At 44.7% G+C, this 18,086-nt stretch overlaps 1 protein-coding gene across 6 annotated transcripts in view; it reads left to right on the plus strand.

Moving 5' to 3' along the window:
* Positions 1 to 18,086, plus strand: part of PPP3CA (protein phosphatase 3 catalytic subunit alpha) — a 278,936-nt gene that overhangs the window by 75,111 nt on the left and 185,739 nt on the right. Inside the window, exon 1 of one of the 6 annotated variants that reach the window (XM_083835545.1) lies at positions 5,685 to 6,085. The exons of 4 other annotated variants lie outside the window; for them this stretch is intronic. In XM_083835545.1, coding sequence (XP_083691671.1) covers positions 6,028 to 6,085 — 58 coding nt within the window. In that variant the 5' untranslated portion in view covers positions 5,685 to 6,027. Of the gene's footprint in view, positions 1 to 5,684; positions 6,086 to 18,086 lie in introns of those variants that run through there. One more of the 6 variants, XM_083835546.1, reaches the window with a different exon arrangement.

Below are 18,086 nucleotides of genomic sequence, written 5' to 3' on the forward strand. Positions count from 1 at the left end.
AAAGGCATCCTGGGTATTAAACAGGCTGAGCATCCCATTTTGCTTCAGAATCTCGTCAGCTGCTCCTACGGCTGGTAGTTTTTAATTCCACGCCATAGTTAAATTAACCAGATAGGGGATGACTATAACACAAACTGAACGTGTGTCTCGTTACTTTGCTGTTCCCATTTCCTTCAAATGCTGTTCCTTTCTCTCTAAGCAGGCATCTGTCTGTCGTGATGTTTGCTGCTGCAAGTACATCTTAAAAAATGAATGAGCTTTTCTTCCATTCCTTTCTTAATTTATATATATATATATTATTTTTTTTTCTGGGAGATTTTAATATTCACGGGGATAACATCTTAAGGCCCAATGTGAAATTCTGTATTCTGTAGCCTCCCATTAAGAGCAGCGCCTAATTAAGAACCAGAGCCTGCAGGATGAACTCCCTGGGAGCAAATGACTAATTCTTGATAGCAGGACTGTGGTTTTAAGCCGTTGCCAGCATCTTGAGAACGGTTTGATGTTGGAGGCTGCTCCCAAGGGTCCCCTCCTGCAGCTTCTCCAAGTGCTGGCACAGGCGAGGCAGAGGAGGCGGCTGCTCCCAGGCAGCTCCTGGATGCGCAGGCCAGCAGGGGGAGACGAGGGGATGTCTTTCCACTTTTGGGAACCTTGGCACTGCTGCCTGCCATCAAATACATCTATTGCTTCTGCACTAAGCCCTTTCCAATGCACAAACTTGCAGCGTTTAATTAAAGCTATAATTTTAAAGACTTTTCGGCGAATCAGGGCAGTCGATTTGCACTGGATACATACACCGAGTTGAATCTGCTGCTTGCACCAGTAAATTTATAGGGACGAGCTACTCCTGCAGGTCCAACTTTAAGCTGGTACACATTTGTCCACACTGTCGGGCTCTGCCTGGGCTACCGTCCCTGCAGCTGGATGCAGTAGGGCGACCGGGACTGTGGCCCAGCTGTGCAGGAGCTAAGGCTTGGCTAATTTCCTCTAACAGCAGATGTGTCAGGCAACTCCACCGGTTGCTCTTGGCAGTCTGCAGTGCCACTTGGCTGTAGTTTTGCTTCTGTCTCTCCTGCTTTTCATTCCTGTTTGCTTAGTCTTGATCCCTGGTTCCTGTCTCCTTTGTGTTAGTCTCCTAGACCTCACCTTGTTCCAGCCCTGACTTATCTTAGAACAGAGATTTTCAAACTTCTGGCTCTATGGCTTTCTGACCATGCTCCTCAGTTTGGTAGACTCTTTGCTTCTCCGGTCTCCTGACTTATTCTTATGCTGGCTGCAGTATTTAGCCCCAAACTTAATTCTAACTTGGTCTTCACCTTTGAGCTTAATACAGTAGTTAGCCCGCTGAAGATATGGGCCTCCTAAGAAATCTGAAACTGCAGAGTAAGAAACCTGCATTACCTGATGTGTCTGCAGTGTTGGAAAGGGGGCAGATGGAAGACCTTGGCATGATTTGTCTCGGGTCTGCATGCTGCTTGGGATGACAGGCACGGCTTGTGGATCTGTTTTGCACCAGAGGCTGAATCCAAATGCAGATTTTCATTCGCAGCCTTGGATGACCATAGCTGTGCTTCTTTTATATTGAAACCTACTGCAAGCAGGCTAGTTTTTGCAGGGGGTATGACTGTTTCCAGGGCTCAAAGTTGTTATCTTTCACTTGTGTTCTTTTTTATTACTATCTGTTGACTCTTTCTAAATGTCAGTTAGGCTCTGTATAATTGCTCATAGCACCATTTGTTACTGTTTTCCATGCAGATTCATCATCTTGGAATTTGGAGCTAACCTGCCTTCCCTCTCCAGCATTCCTGATGCCACTGCTTATATTTTATTCCAGCACGATTCATTTTGGTAGCATCCCCTCTATGACTCTGTAAAATTGTCTATTTTTCTTTGCTTTCTAAACCGGGCACAGTATCGTTAACAGCGTGTATAAATTCTGCTGATAGCTTCAGGACCAAATCCAGAACCTATAGAAACAGCTGAGCCAAATGCCTAACAGATGCGTGCAAGGGGAAAACATGCAAAGCTCCAGAGAGGCTGACCATGCGACAGGTTAAGTGCCTGCACTGGATGCATGAGGATCACACACGGGGAACCCAAAGAATGCATTAAGTGATGGATTACGTGACTGTGTTTTGCCATCTGAACTTGCCATCTCTTTGCAAGCTGGGCAGAACGTGTTTAGATGAAACAAAGAACTGTTACCTGCTACAGGCCCTTTATCTAGCTCCCTCTTGTGTATTGAGGTAGAAGAAGTGTGAGAAACCATTTGTCAAGAACACCATCGGATGGTGCCCCTTGGCCCTTTTAAGAGTGATCTACATTGCTGTAAAGGCTCTCTACACCGGCGTGAATTTCCTCTCTTGGACGTAACAGAACCAAATGGCACCAGTAAGTTATACTGGCCTTCCAAGGCACTTGGTGTCAAATTTACTTTTGTCAGATGTAGATGAACGTTGGCCTTTTGGAAGTTTTAGGTGCTTGTAGTCAGCACTGTGAAGTTCAGCCTTGGGTTCTGCATATCTCCTAGAAATGCCCTGTCAACACAGGCTAGTAACAGTTTTAATCTTGTGGACAACTGTGTTGTAGACATTATGGCCTATGCAATAGACTTCGATATACAGGTGTTAAGAATCCCATCACTTTTTATAGTGCAGGGAAGTAAACTGAAACAATTACAAATCTCTCTTATTTAAAAAAAATAATCAGGAAAATAATCAGTTAAGGCAACACTGGTATCCAGACTAACCTCGCTGCACATATTTTCCATGCAGCCATCATAATATTCAAGCACACTCTCGCAGTTCCCTTTACTTCCAAGATACTGCCCAAGTTACATTTATCATATGTGAAGCCAGAACTTCCAGGGGCTAAAGCTAATGTGTGAAGGACAGACTCCCTGCAGTTAGAACAGTTTTTCTCTAATAATAATGATTAAAATTTAAAATGCTATCTCTTACAATCAATACTTTTAAACAGGATCTTAATTGGTTGAGTCAGTGTGCAAACATATGGTTACCTTTCTAGAGAATAATCTTCAGCTTGCTGCTGAAATAAAGTCCAGGCAACTCGACCACTGATTTTTCATGGGACACATGACAAGGTTTGGAGTCTATTAGCCCGTACATCATCATGAAACACTTGACCTAAAACGACTGCCTTCTCATTGCGTGGTCATTTATTCCTCCTTCCACTTCAGGTGGGTGCTGCTGCTTTCTGGAGCTGCTGTGTGCTTAAAAGAATTGTCACATCTCTGCTAAAATGGAAAAGAATTGCTCATATGAGGCGAAGAGGTAGGGACTGGCTTATTTCAGACTTGAAAAAAATCCCTCTTCCCTCTTCTCTGCCCCACCCCCAGCTCTCACAGACCTTGTCTCCAAAACCTGTGATCAGAAGATCAGAGCTTCCAGTTTGTAATGCTGGGCTTCCATTCTACTAGGGGACGAAATGACTAACAGTGCTACTAAGGTTTCCTGATGTGAGAAGTCAAATGTGTTAGAATTTGCCCAGAAATCCACGGACCATGTTGTTTCCATTCAAAGAGGTATCTCCATGTTCTCCTCCTGTTAAATGAAATAAAGGAATCCAATAGAACTCAGATCCCATGAAAAAGAAATCCCTCTATGGTAAAGGAGGTCTTTGTGAGAAAAAGATGAAGGAAGAAGCTGTGCAGATGGGGGGAAAAGAAACATTTAAGTAGTAAGGAAGTTACACAACCTTTACTACTAACATGGATCCGAAATACAGAATTTTTCAACTTTGTTACCATTACAAGAGAACAAAGAAGGCGTTCTGTGATTTTTGTCTCTGTTTTTCCTTCCCTCATGGCAAGGATAAGGAATTTACAAATGCTCCTGAAACAAGTCATGAGGTTAAGACTGCACCAGACCTAGACAAAGTGGTGATGAGGTCTTTTACCTGTGATCTGAATCTTAATTATACCATGTATTGCAGAGGAATGATATGTGGTCCTTGGCAGTGGTACTCATCTTTGTTGTATGTAAACTTATTTGAAAACTTGTTATGAAGAAAATACCTGCAATGGGGATTCTACCTTGGAAAGGAAGACTAAATGCAACAAATGCATAAACAAGACCCTCCCTCCACAAGATAAAATGAGAGAACCTCACCTGGCCTGGATGGCATATTATAACTAAAAACTTTGAAGCAAAGGAGAAATGCTAAAAGAAGCTCTAGATGGCCTTCAGAATTCCTAGGAAGGTGCTGGAGTTGTGACACTAAATGTCCTTATATAGCTGCAACAATAGTCATAATTACTTGCTGAAAAAAAATCGGAGCTGAAGTCTTGTCCTGTGACTAATGGGGGAGCAAGTGTAAGCTGGAGACCCAGAGTCTCTGTTATTGCAGTCTATCAAGAATCCAAATGACTCATGCAAACAGCCTGCAGTCACAGAAGAACGGATCCAAACTGGTCCTCTGCGTCTCATGAAGTTGTGGCCCACAAGGCGTATGCAATACCTGAATTTACTGGCCATACTGCATTCCTGACGTGCTGCTTCTCCTTCTGCGTCCAAGTGCCGCTAAGCAGTGCCTCCCAGCAGCCAGGATGAAGGTGTGGGGCATTTCTGCCCGGGCTCTTCTGTGCGCTTGGTGCTTCACAAAGTATGCTTAGCATATGGGGAGCTTTATACGTACCTGATGTGGGCTCTGGGGTTTATTTGCGTGTATAGGAAATACCTTGCTTGAACACTGGATTTGTTTCTTATTGTTGTGTTACCGCTGTGAGAGGAATCGCAGATGGGTGCCTTGTTCTCATGTTCATGGGACCAGAGGATGGTGGCACCACAAGGAGCTCACCACGGCTGTTGGAACAAGACTCACGCCGTCGTACTGAAGGCCAGTCACGTACGATGCCTTCTCATGTTCTGGGAAAATACCACAAGGACGGCCAACCAAACATCCCCTAGAACTGCCAGGCAAATCAAAGCTGAGAATATGTGTCATAACTGCCATGTTATTTTCTTTGTGGCTTTCTGAAGCAATAATATCTGCTAACCAAGCAACTCGAACGGCACCCCGGAGGGAAACGGGGAGCCGGGCAAGGTGTCTCTGGCTTCTTGGCTCACCTACACAGGCGTTGTTCAACAAGAGCTCTCTAAACACCCCTCTCCCCGATGAGGCGCGCCCCGTTTTTCCTCTGTAATTAAACCCCACAGCGCAAAAACCCAACCGGAACCGCTCAGCCCCAAAAACGAGCTCCTCCTCGCCAAACACGCACCAACAAGCCCTACGCGGCGCCCACCGCGGGGCTGGGGGTTGCCGGCAGAGCCACGAAGCCTGCCTTCGGGGCACCCACAGGGACGAGGGGCGGCGGGGTCCCCCCCCCCCACACACCGAGCCCCCAGAGGCCCCGCTGCGGGGCGCTGCGGCAGGGCCGTGAGGCGGCGGCGGCGGCCCCGGCCGGGGCGCACCTGGGCGGCCCCGCGGTGGGCGGGCGGGAGGCGCTACCTGACAGTGACTGGCAGCGGGGCGCGGCCAATGGCGGCGCGGAGGGGAGCGGGGCCGGGAGGGCGGCGCGGAGCCGGCAGCGGGGCCGGGGCCGGGGCCGGGGCCGGAGCGGAGGGGCCGGGGGGAGCGGAGGAGCGGGGCTGCGGGGAGCGGAGAGGCTGAGCGGGGAGAGCCTGCGGGGCGGGCGGGCGGGGGGGGGGAGGGAGGGGAGACGGATCCTGACCTTAAGGAGGAGGAGGAGGAGGAGGAGGAGGAGGAGCCGGCGCTGCGCCGCGGAGGAAGGAAGCGCAGGGCTGCTGCGTTTGCAACCTGGCCGCCGCCGCCGGCTCGGGGCTCTGCCTGGTGCCGCTGGTGCCTGCTGACACTTGCCTGGTTCTGCGCGGGGGGAGAAGCCGGCCGCCTCCAGCAGCGGGGAGCGGGGGATAATCCGCCGCCGGAGGTCGGAGGAGGAGGAGGAGGAGGGAGGAAGGCAGCGCCGACCCAGCGGGACGCGGCAACTTCGGGCCACCGCGGAGGAGCCGGAGCCCTGCCCGCAGCGGCGGCCGCCGCCCGGCCGACATGTCGGAGCACAAGGCCACCGACCCCAAGCTGTCGACGACGGACAGGGTGGTGAAAGGTGGGTGCCGCGACGGGGTATCGCCCTCCCCGCCGCTCGGGGGGGCTCGCCGCGGGGGTCGGGGGCGTGTGGGGGGGCTCGCCCCGCGGGTTGGGGTCGGGGGAGGGGGCTCAGCACGGCGTTTGGGGCCGGGGGGGGTCCCCCCGCTGCAGCGCGGCCCCCCCCCCTCTCCTCGCCCAGGCTGCGCAGGGCTGGCTGCAGAGCGAGGGGGAGCTCCGCCGGGCATCCCCCTTCCTCCTCCTCCTCCTCCTCCTCCTCCTCCCGGTGCGGCCACCGAGGGCTCCTCGACGAGGGCACCCCCCGGTGCCGGGCGGCCCGCAGCCCCCGGCAGCCCGCAGCCTCCCCCGGCCCGCGGGGCTGCAAGGGAAGGCGGCCCCGGCACATCGGCGCTTCCCCATTTCCACGAGCCGAAGCCAAACCTTGCATGTAAACGTTATTCACCGTGTTATTATTTGGAGGTTTATATTTACGCTTCCTATTGCCTTTTCCCCCCCTTTTATTATTTTTTTTTTACCCTTTTTCCTCCAAATGGAATTGCAGATGTCGTAAGAAATGCAATTGCAACCATGACACGTTTTTTTTTTTTTTTTTTAAAGTGGCTTGGAAATTTATCTTCCAATACCCGGAATATTTATAACAAGCACTTATATCATGCCAGAAGCAGGCTTCAGAGACCTGAAGCAGCTCTGTTTAGCTGATGCATATCCTCTCTAGGTACAACAAACCCTATTGGGGAGGCTTCGTCGCCGTTATGGGGTGGCTGCCTTCTTTTTTTTTTTTTTTTTGGACTTGCTTTAAAATCTGCCTTGTTCCTGACACATGACCAAACGTCCTGATCGCGTGTGTGACAGAACTTCCTTTGACTAAAGTAGGTGTTCAGCATGAGTAAGAATTGCTGCAGAATTGGAACTGCTATCTCCATATTGACAAACCCCCCCAGTGGTTTGCATCTTAATGGGTTTTGTCAGCAACCACTCTTTTGCATTTTTTTTTTTTTTACACACGCTAATATGTTCGTAATATCTCAAAGCACCATTTTCTTAGAAAACTCAGCAGTATTGCACGAATAATTTTATAATGCAATTAGAAATCGACTTTGTTAAACTGAGAAAGTATTGAACAAAACCGAAATGCTGCTTGGGTGTCTCTTCATCTCCGCTGGTAACTGTTGTCTTGTGTCACTGTGTCACATGAAGATTTGTTTAACCGGTTCATTTTTTTATTAGATAGTGAGTTCTTCTCAAGGTCTTAAAATAGTACCTGAAGAGGGTAGCGCACAGTAAACTGATTTCTTAATAGGATTATTCTTTGCTGTATCATAGGCACTCCACACTGCCTTCATATAGACTGTAAGGAAATCTAGTAAGAAAACAATCGGTGGTGATAATGGGGATGGGAAGAGGTTGCCTTGTTTCTTTTCCATGGGATGTCACTTGTGCTTTCTTGAGGTGAGCAGCTGGAATGGGCTTACAATGTTAAAATGAATAAGAAATAATAATAATAAAGGAAATAACACCTTGTTAGCACCTATGCAAATAGCCAGAGAGCCCTGATACTGTAGAAGGCAGACCAGGTTTTCTGATGGTGCTGAGGTAGAACCGTGAAAACAACTTTATTTTTATTTTTTTTTAAGGTTTCATTTCATGTGATATTTTAACTTAATTTGGAAAGGAGATGTTTGTGGCATATGGATGTAAGCTCTGGCTTAAGCTCTTCTCCGCCTGCATGCGTGCGGTTGGTTGTTTTGTTGTTGTTATTTGGCTTGTTCATTTTATTTATTTATGTGTGTGTGTGTGCGTTAAGCCCTTTCGATTTTCTGGTGCATGACAGGAGATGTCTCCTTCTAACAACAGTTCTGAGCTGGCCGGTGAAAGCCCCGGCCAGGCAGCGTTACGCAACGATGGGTGCGCTCGGGGAGGTTCCAGCTCCAGCAGCTGCCTGCAGGTTGCTCGTGGCTGCGTGCTGCCTCTTAGATGGGCTCTTGTGGGCTCCTTGGCTTTTTCTCTGCCCGAAACAATAGAGCATACCGAGGAGTGGGATATTTCTGTAGGCGAGAACTGCATCTCACACTCATTTTGCATTGCTTATTGAATTTTCTGAACTGTGCTTAGACTGATTGCAGTCCAAAATAAAACGTGCTTTTGGGAGAAGGGGAAGACGGCTGAGGAGTCCCTAATGCTTAAAAGGTTTTGGTCTTCTCTCTCCTCTGTTATGCCGTTGGTGCACGATTACATCTGACAGTTTGAGTGAAATGTGCAGATCTGGGATGGTTGTGCAATGAGGGGTGCAAAGAAGAAATTCAAGTCTGTGTGTCATGTTAAGTTTTCAGAAGCAAATTAACTCTTGGTAAAGCTGGCAAAATTGTATTCTTTGGAGTTAAAGGGAAAGAGGTTCCTGTATGTGAATCTGCAGCATGCAGTTACAGTTCGAGTAGTACTTTTTTTTTTTTTAGATTTATTTTTGTGCTCTCCTTAACGTAATATGTACTTTGTCATGAAAATTAGGCAAATCATCTTTCATCTGTGGATTTATTTTTATTTTTTTCTCCTGTAGAGGAGCAATGCTTACTTGTAGTTATCAGACCATTCAAAGATGACCTGTACATTCAAATGCTTGCAGGATCAAGGCTCAGGACAACAAAGTGTTGCAGCAAATGCTGACCTGGCATGTTTACAGATTGAAATTCCTTTCTTTTTTGTTAGAGGTATGATGCAGCCTTCACCCGGACAGAGCTGTTTACAAGTTCTAGTTCTCTTTCAGGATTGGGAAAGCTACTCCTTATCTACACTGCTTAAAACTCCTGAGACCTGCTAGCCAGAGCGTGGGCTCGGTTGCGCTAGTGAAGGTGGGGATACCTGTCCAGGAAAAACTGGACTGAGAATACTAGCTCATTCCTCGTGGGTCACAGAACAGCTGTCTGATGTCAACAGCTTTTGGTCACTACTGACATTAGCGAGATATGAACCTCACTGACCTGGAGGGAAAAGCTGCGTATCAGGTTACTTGACCTCCTCAAAATATTCAGTGTTGCGTTACTGCCTTCTAGAAATACTGCTCTAAAGCAGAGTAATCCTAAATCAAAACTTCAAAAGTGAGCCGTAATAGTCATACGAAGAAATAAAAGCAGTATTTCCTGGAAATCTTGCTGTTAGCTAGGTACAGTGATTGATTCTTCTGTGCAGGTCAGATGGTTGTGTGCTTTTGATTTTGATTTTTTTTTTTCCTTCCCCTTTGAAGGAAAGTAGAGTTTTAATGGAATCCGTCCATCTCAGCTCTTCAGATGGGCTGCTGCCATGGCTCTTGATCCTTGGTGTTGGCAATCTCGTTGTGCATTGTGTGCTTAGGTGCACGCAGTTATATCAAGAACTGACACCCCCCAAAACGCCGGACAGCAGCCTCTGCTATCTCTGAATTTCCAACCGTGTCATTGTTAACGATCTCCTAACGTTCAGGCTGTCAGTTGTTTGTAATATAATATGAATGTCAGTTCCCAATCGATATGTTAGCCATCAGCGTTAACTTCAGATTCATGAAAGATAAAACTGGTGTTTATTGCCGTCAATAATAGGAATTAACCATGAAGTTTAGGGTTCCCATTAGTCCAGGGGAGACCTGTATGTGCTCTCCAAAGGCTGGTGTACCAGGCTGGTCTTTATAGGAGTACTATAGAAGCCTGCCTCTGTCTTCCCGTGAATCAAATACATTTTTCTCCCACCATGCACGTACCCTGCAAGTGCTGGGCTGTCCTGTGTTTTTTGGGTAGTTCCGTGCCATGACCTGAACGTCAGTAGCGCTGGTGCATGTGGTATGTATTCTGGTGTGAATCTAAGTATCAGGAAATCTCTGCTGAGGACCGGTGCTACTTGGATAGTTAGAGCTGTCCAGTGGCAGGAGATGAAACTGTTTTGTGCCCCTTCTCTGAGGGTGCTGAAAGTTCAATATCTGCCTGATCCTCGTGAGGAAAAGGAGGGAGTTGCGTTGTAGAGGTTTCTATTGGCATAGGAACGCTGACTCTATTTTTGTTTTAATTAATTCAATTTATCCTTGTAATGCTTAAGAATGCACTCAGAGGGAGCCTGCATCTGGGTTTAAGGGATGTTACCGAGTGGAGAACCCACCTTGAGCTGTGTGCTCCCCATCCCCTTTTACCACTCTTCTTAGGGTGGTCCCCCCCTTGTCTTTGCCGCCTTTGTAAGCAAAGACCCCCAGTACATTCGTGAAACAAGCTGTAGGAGAAGCAGTTGAGGGCAGAAAACAAGTGGATGTGCTCTCATAGTCCTTATCTTACAGGTACTTAGAAAAGAAAACAAGGCTGGCTTATTTTCTTACATGTAACTGCTATGTTCTTGTGTCTCACGGTCAAAACTCAGTTGATGCTTGTAAAACCGATGGCTTCTGTCAGCTGGACGCTGCTTAGGTATGGCCGTCTGCGTGTGTCTGACACCTTGTGAACCTGTGTACGTGTGACTAATGTACAGCACTCGTCGTAAAGGATTGTGAACGTAGTAATGAGAAACCTAAATAAAAGCAAAGTACAGCGCTTGACAGTTACGCTTGTGTAATTAAACTGGTGATTTATTTTGATTTGTGAACTCTCTGTACCTCTTACTCATTAAGATAATTTTGTAAATAAGACTGTACTGAAACAAGTCTTTTACTGCATAAGGAAAAACCATGCGTGCACTGGAAGACACCTTTCTTACGCAATTCGCGTTGCACTGCATAGGTGGGAGACTTTCCTCGTGCTTTGGACTGATACGAGGCGAGGGGGGAAACAAACTACCTTATCTGTGAGTTTAAAACCTGTATGTTTCTGAATTCCGTGTTGGCTAAAGCTGTCTTCTGTTACGTGCTCTTTCTGGCTGAGCCCAGGGAGAGGACTGGTGCTTTTGATACCGGTGGTGGTGGTGGTGAGAAACTTGAAAGAGGAGTTCATGCTGGATGTTATCAGTGTTTAACTTAAATGGAAAATATGAGCCAGCTGAGGTAATTTTCCATAGGGGAGTGTTGTACAGGGCAGTTGTTTCCTCCCTGCTATCTATTCCCAAATTCAACGGTATCTACTTCCATTGCGTGCATCCCACTTAGAGATGAGAGATTCCACACGGTTATGCTCGCTTTTCTGTGCGGGTTGTGGCAGGAAGATAAAATACAAAATGTATTTATCTCTGAGTATACAACCTGATGCTCTTTTTTATTCTTTGTAGTTCCATGTCTTCCGGAACTCTCATGATTCTTCTCGCCTGGTATTTCTTAAGGGAAATTTATCTTGGGCAGTGTTAATACCTCAGCTTGTTGTTTATTTGTTTATTGTAGCTTGTATGTTCCAAACGCATCCTCTTTCTTCAGCTCCTTCTGTTTTGCTGAGCAGCTCCTACTTAAAGTACAGAAGAAACACAATTTAGGTTTGGTACTCCATTAAGTATGAATGTTAGTTCATTTAAGGCTTCCCAGTGATGTTGAAGCAGCAGGGTGTGGGGGATAGTTCCTCCTTTATAGCTTTAAAGAATATGGAGAAAAGCACTCCCTTAAGAGTATTTTAAGACACAAAGATACTGTTTTACACTTTTTTTTTTTATTTTCTCAAGTATGCCATAAAAGAAGCCACAAGTTTCTGAAGTAAAAGCCACTTCAAATCACCTTCATGAAAAGGTGCCTTCTGATATTGTTTTATATGTGGTTTCACGAGTCAAATGCAAGTTGCTATTACATATCATTTCTTCTGCTGAATGCTTAAATCATTTCCTGTTCTGATAATCAGTCATTTACCTTGACTTTACCCCATAAAAGATCGTTTTATGGCTTCTCAGTCGATAATGGTGAAATGCATCATCCCAGTTCTAAAAAACACTGTAGCGTACGTGCGGCCTAGTTTGTGTAGGAGCGGGGCTCGGTGAATAATCTGCTGCTTGGCTTCCAGATGCAAACGTAGCAGTGTTGTGCCCCAGGTATGTCCTCCTGGTTATTTATTCCTCGCGTGGAGGAAGAGATGGAAGAGCCGATGTGGAGAAACAGGGACAATAGATTCTGCGGTGGTAAATTTTATTTTTAAAGATAAAAATCCCAACTACTTTACTCCCCCACCAGAAAGCCAATACTGTTGAAGTAACACCCCCAGAGTAGGATCTCTTTGACAGTCATTTCCATGTGTTTTAAGCTGAGTATGAGACCTATTTTTATTAGCGAGGTTAGGCATGTTAACGTTGATATGGCAACACTGGTGTATGAGGAGAACATGACTGTCTTATTTAAGATTTTAATTATGATGCCAACACAATTTGCAAGTTGATAGCGCTTGTATTTGGAGCTGGAAAGGAGAAATAGTGGAGTGGAAAGGCACCAGAGGTCAAAAGTGATATTTTTATTTAGGAGTTAATTCCTGGGTGTTTCTGGGTGGGGTGTCCACGTTGCACATGCTAAAGGTGTAGATTTTTATAGGGTTTTTCACGAAGCTTTGGAAAACATTTTGCTTAACAGTAATCTTAACAATTAAACCTCTTTGTACTTAGAAATCAAGGTGTGCTATACTGAACTTCCACTGCAGTTTTCCTTTGTTTTCAGTCTTTTTTTTAATACTTTCTCCCTCTTAAGTTTCAATATGCTCCTTCTTTTCCTGTTCATACTCTGTCCTTATATTCTTTTGAACTTTATTTTTTCTTCCTATTGCACCGTATGTTGAGCAGCTGAAGTGCTGCCTGTTTGCGGCTGGGATGCACTTTACCTAACGTAAGAGGTTCCACTGGTTACAGTGTATTGCCTTTGATCCATCTGTAGGTGCCTGGGGAAGCACGTGAGAACAGGGGAAGTATATTATGACTCTTCCTCTGACTTCTGTTGTAATTCTGCAGCCAGCTGCTGACTCTGTGGCTTTCTTTTCAGGGACTAGCTCCACTATCAGTGTGCTACTCAAGCTCTACCCAAGTTGTCCCAGAAGGATGTCTGTATTTTGCAGTTCAGCAGCTGCTTGCAGGTTGCTTAGCAGTAACATTGAAAGCTCCCAGCATGACTCCTGGTTTTAACTCATGTAGCTTGCAAAAAGTTATGTGAGGGCTAGTGTGGTCATTGGTGATTTTAGTTAATTTGGGAAGAGAGGCAGCGTAAGTACTTATGCTTTGGTGTCTCTGCAGCCTGACACAGAAATTAATTAGCAAGGGAAGGTAAGATTTGATGAAGGTGGTAATACTTGCTTGAAAAAAAAAATGAAGTTCATCACGGATGAGTGAACTTCAAAGCCTCCACCTTAAAGTCAAAGCGTTAAAGGTATAGAACCTAGTCTGTATAGAGATTAATCTCTGTGGCAAAGAAGAAGAAAAAACTCTTCTAAAATATAGTTGCATTAAGCCTTAGCAGTATTGATATATGCTTATCTGAAAAATGGAAAAACAGCCATGGAATGATAAAATAATTGAAGTTTGCATTTTGGGGTTTTCCAAATCAAGAAGTTCCCCAATGGGATGAAGCGGGTATTGGTATGAAAATGCTAGTATTCTACACCATACTCTTTTTCTCCAGGCAGTCTTTTAGATACATGCAGCTTAGGAGTTCTGTTGCACCATATTCTTGTTGGCCTTGAGTTGTCCTAGCTGTCACACAGTGTAGAGTTGATGGACTGGAGGGGAAAAAAAGGCAACAGATTTAACCAGAGAATTTATTCAGAATCCTAAAGCCAAGTTACCTCTTTGTGGTGGTGAAGTTCTCACCAACAAAATCAGTATAACTAACCTCCTGCAGAGCAAACTGTGCTATACTGTTGGCTCTGATTCTTGCCAATTACACAAAAATATCAAGCCTGCACAGTGTTGCCGCAAGAAAGGAAGTGCACTTTGACCTTGTGATTGGAATGGTGAAAATAACAGGTATTAATAATGGGTTATGCAGATGCGATGTTGCAGACAGTCTTTAGCACTCACTCTGGGCATTGTTCAATAGACTTAATTAATAGAATTCCAACTACAGCTTTCTGGCCTAATTTAGTGTGACTAGGGCTTAATTTTTAATTTAAGCATTTGTGAGTGTCCTTGTGAAGGTAGGTTATACACAGTTGTTTTTTTTTCTTGCAGATAGTGACAGCCAAGTAATTGTGTGGCCAGATAAAAGCTAAGTTCCTGAGTTGTTCGTGTTTTGGACTACCCATCATTTTGAAATAAATCTTTAGTGGTCCAGATAAATAGCTCAAGGGGAGAAGAAGAGGCTCAGCTCCTTGTCTCCTTGGTTTTCCTGTTCTTGAGCTTTCTATGTTTCTTTGCTGGGGCTGTATGTTACTTGTTATAATGTCCCAGATCAGTTCCTATGGAGAAGGATATACGCCATGTATGGTTGTGTGGTAGTCTTTCTGAAGTGTTTGGAGTTCTTCTGGAATTGTTTCTGACATGGAAAACCTGCTGGTGAAGTGAATGCTGGTTTTCTTCAATAAATCAGTGTTTTTATTAGTAACAAGGAAAAAAAGCAGCACAGGGCAAAAAAGGAGCTTGGGATGTGTTTCTGGTCTATAATCCTATATGGGTGATTTTGGAGGGGAAAGCACATGGCTAGAGAGAAACATATGCTGATGTATTTTCTCTGGAAATTACATGAAATTGCTTGAAATAGTATATTCCAGGTTCTGCAGAGGATTTTTTTTTTTTTTTTTTGTGGGCATACATACTTTTCCCCTAGCTTTCTCTCCATCTGTCAAGGAATAATGTTCCAGTAGAGAGATGTCTCTGAAAATTCTTTCTTCATCTCTCTTTTTTTTTCTATTTTCACATTTTCTTTGCATGTGTGTTTGAATCCTTATGGAAAACTTGATTTGGTTCACATATACAGTTAACAAAACAATTCAAAGCTTCTAGATGGGGAAACCCACCCTCTTGCTGGCCTTGGAGAGAAGATGTTTCATCATCCACTTTGGACTTGAGATACTGTTCTACTCAGCAAATTTGGAACAAATTTGGAAATTTCTGGCTCATTCCTGCTTTTATTACTGCAGAGACAATTTTAATAATTAAATACCTTTCATTTACAGTGATTTTTTTTAAGGAATTTAAAATAATGGACAATTTGAATGCAGAGCCATTCAGACAAAAATTCAGAGCCATTCCCCCAAACGCACACAGAGAAAAACAACCCAAAAACCCACAACCAAAACTAAAACATCAAACGCAGCAATTTAAATAATTTTTTTGGTCTTTTTTTTTCCGTGATGTTTGCCAAGTTTCAGTTTGATGTAGATTACAATGGTCATACTGTGTTACAATCTTTGAAAAAGTGCAACTGGTCATTAGCTACAATGACACGAACAGCTGTAGTATTTTATGATAACAGCTGGGAACAATCTAGTTCTCTTCAATAACTTTTTTTATTGTTCCTTTCATGCCATTTTAAAATGAGAAAGCGAGATTATTGTATTTGTTCTCTACTTTACACCAGGGATTTCTTCGTAGGCAATGGTGGCAATTAGGTATCAAAATATCGCATTGCTGTTTGTGACTTGGAACGTTTCCCTTTGCAGGACCTGTTTCATAACCCGCTGAAATCTGCAGGAGTTGGAATCTTTTCATTAACTTGAGTAAACTGTGAATCAAGTAGTCAGCCTGTGACTTACAGTTTTGCTTTTGCTCTTCCTTTTCAGTGCCTGATTTTTGTCCACTGTAAACTGTGTTGTTATATCCGACCTGATGTGGCTTAGGCAGGACAGCATTGTCTCTTTTCACACTGAGCAAAGCACGCTCCTATTTGCAGTGCTGTCATCTAGCAAGCAAAAAGTGAGTTGTCTGTGTGGCTCTTTAGCTAAAGAAATAGTTTGTTTTGTTGCTGTGTCTTTAGAAATTGTCAAAAATGTTTTCCATACAGGTATGAATGTTTTTATCACTGAAAAAACACATAGGAGCCATTCTTATATATAAGTTCTTTTTGTTTTTGCCTGTGTTCTGCTCACTTGAAAACGAGTTTTCTTTAGTAGTGAATGCATCTGGGTTGCCTTAAATAAAAGGTAGTCTGCTTTGCTTAACAATTTTTCTGGCATAATAGAGTACGTCCTAATATTAAAATCACAGTGGTAGTACTGAAGATGGACGTAGCAGATGTGTGTAAGAGCGTAATTTTCCTCATTGGGAGACCTGTAGTTCTGTGCTGCACAAAAATAAGGATATTATGGGGGTGAGAAGAGGGAAGCAGGGTGGCGGTGGCTGGTGTGAGCAGCTGCCTGCCTAGGAAGGAGGCCAGCAGCCTAATCAGGTGTGTTGGACGTGTGGCTGGGGAGACGGGGGAGCAGAAATGAACAGTGCAGTGGGCGAGGGCAGCGTTTTCAGGGCAGCAAAGCATTACGTAGGGAGTCCTAGCTTGCTTAGGAATCGAAAGCACGGAGCTGTTTTAGGAGTGCTTTGCCTAATGAGTTGTTTTGGCTCAGGTGAGTATCTTGGATTTTCAGAGGTGTTTGTGTGCAGCAGGGCGGGAAGCTGTGCGGTAACCACAAGGGAGCTGGGCTGAATCAACAAGGGGAGGACTGGCAAAGGCACTTGGTGAAACTTTTTTAGTGACTCGGATACTTTGTGTGTGCAGCCCTACATTAGGTTTAAATTATCTGCAAATGGTCTTTGTGTGTGCATGTGTTTTTTTTTTTCTCTTAAGAAAAGTTTCCCGAGATAGTGTTTATAGATTTGGTTACAGCTTTTAAGCTGTTTGTCCATACTGTTATCAGTAATAAAGAGGGGAAAGTGACTTTAAGGTGGTGTCTTTTGAGTGTACAAGATGAGGTTACTTTTGGTGGAGGAGAAGGAACAGTGAACTACAAAAAAAAAAAAAAAAAAAACTTTTTTCTTTGCAAATGGGGATGAGGCTGCATTCATTTCAGTTGAGGGACTAGCTTTAGCTTATGGGTGGTCTTCTACTTTAGCAGGTGTGAGTGTATGGTGTTTTTTGGTAACAAGATATCCTTAATTTTAACAATTTATCCTTAATATCAAAGTTCTTTTCTCAGTCACTTGCAACTTAATGGCATGAGCTTTGACAACTTCAGAGTCCCAGGATGGTTGAGGCTGGAAGGGCCCTCTGGGGGTCATCTTGTCCAAACCCCTGCTGAAGCACATAGGCCCACTTGCCCAGGACCATATCCAGTATCTCCAAGGAGGGAGACTCCAGAACTTGTCTGGGCAACCTATGCCATTGCTTGGTCTGGGGAGCCCAGAGCTGGACACGCGGTGCAGGACTATGCTATTTCACTCACCATTTGATTTTTGAAATGTCAAAGCAGGCAGTTCCTGTGTGAAATTTAAATGTAAATGCAAGCAAATTTATACACGTAAAGTTCTTGCACATGAGGGAATAGTATGTCCTCATACTTTCTAACAAGACACCGCTGCTTCTCCAGAGCTATGAATCCCAGGTGGCACCAGTCTCACGCGTAAACAGTACCTGTTTACCACACACACCATATCACAAGAGGAGGGATAGCACCCTTATTAACCAAAGTCTTAACTGTGTGTAACTTTTTGTACAAAATGTTAACTTCACGTCTTGTATCCTATTTTCACAGACAATACTTCACTGTAGGATATTGTTTGTTTAACCTAGGCTAGCTGTAGAAGTACTGCCAGTCAGAAAGTTACTCCACAGATATCTTTTTGGTTATAATCCAGTTGCTATGGTTTCTGAATATGTATTAGACTTCTTTTTTTCCCCTGGCTTTGTGGGAGTTGAAATAGATGGATTTTTTTTAATAAGTAATCTTTGAGAATTTTCCAACAGCCTTCTGGGCTGCATTAGGAGGCATGTTGCCAACAGGTCAAGGAGGTGATCCTTCCCTTTACTCAGCATGGGTGAGGCCTCACCTGGAGTACTGGATCCTGTTCTGGGCTCCCCAGTACACCAGCGACGTGGAGCTACTGGAGAGAGTCCAGCAATGGGCTGTGAGGATGACTGAGGGACTGGAGCATCTCCATCCTGAGGAAAGGCTGAGAGCGCTGGGGCTGTCCGGCCTGGAGAAAAAAAAAACAAGGCTCAGGGGGAACCCAAGAAAACATTT

This window comes from Anser anser, assembly GCF_964211835.1.
Source record: "Anser anser genome assembly, chromosome: 4".
Lineage (NCBI taxonomy): Eukaryota > Metazoa > Chordata > Aves > Anseriformes > Anatidae > Anser > Anser anser.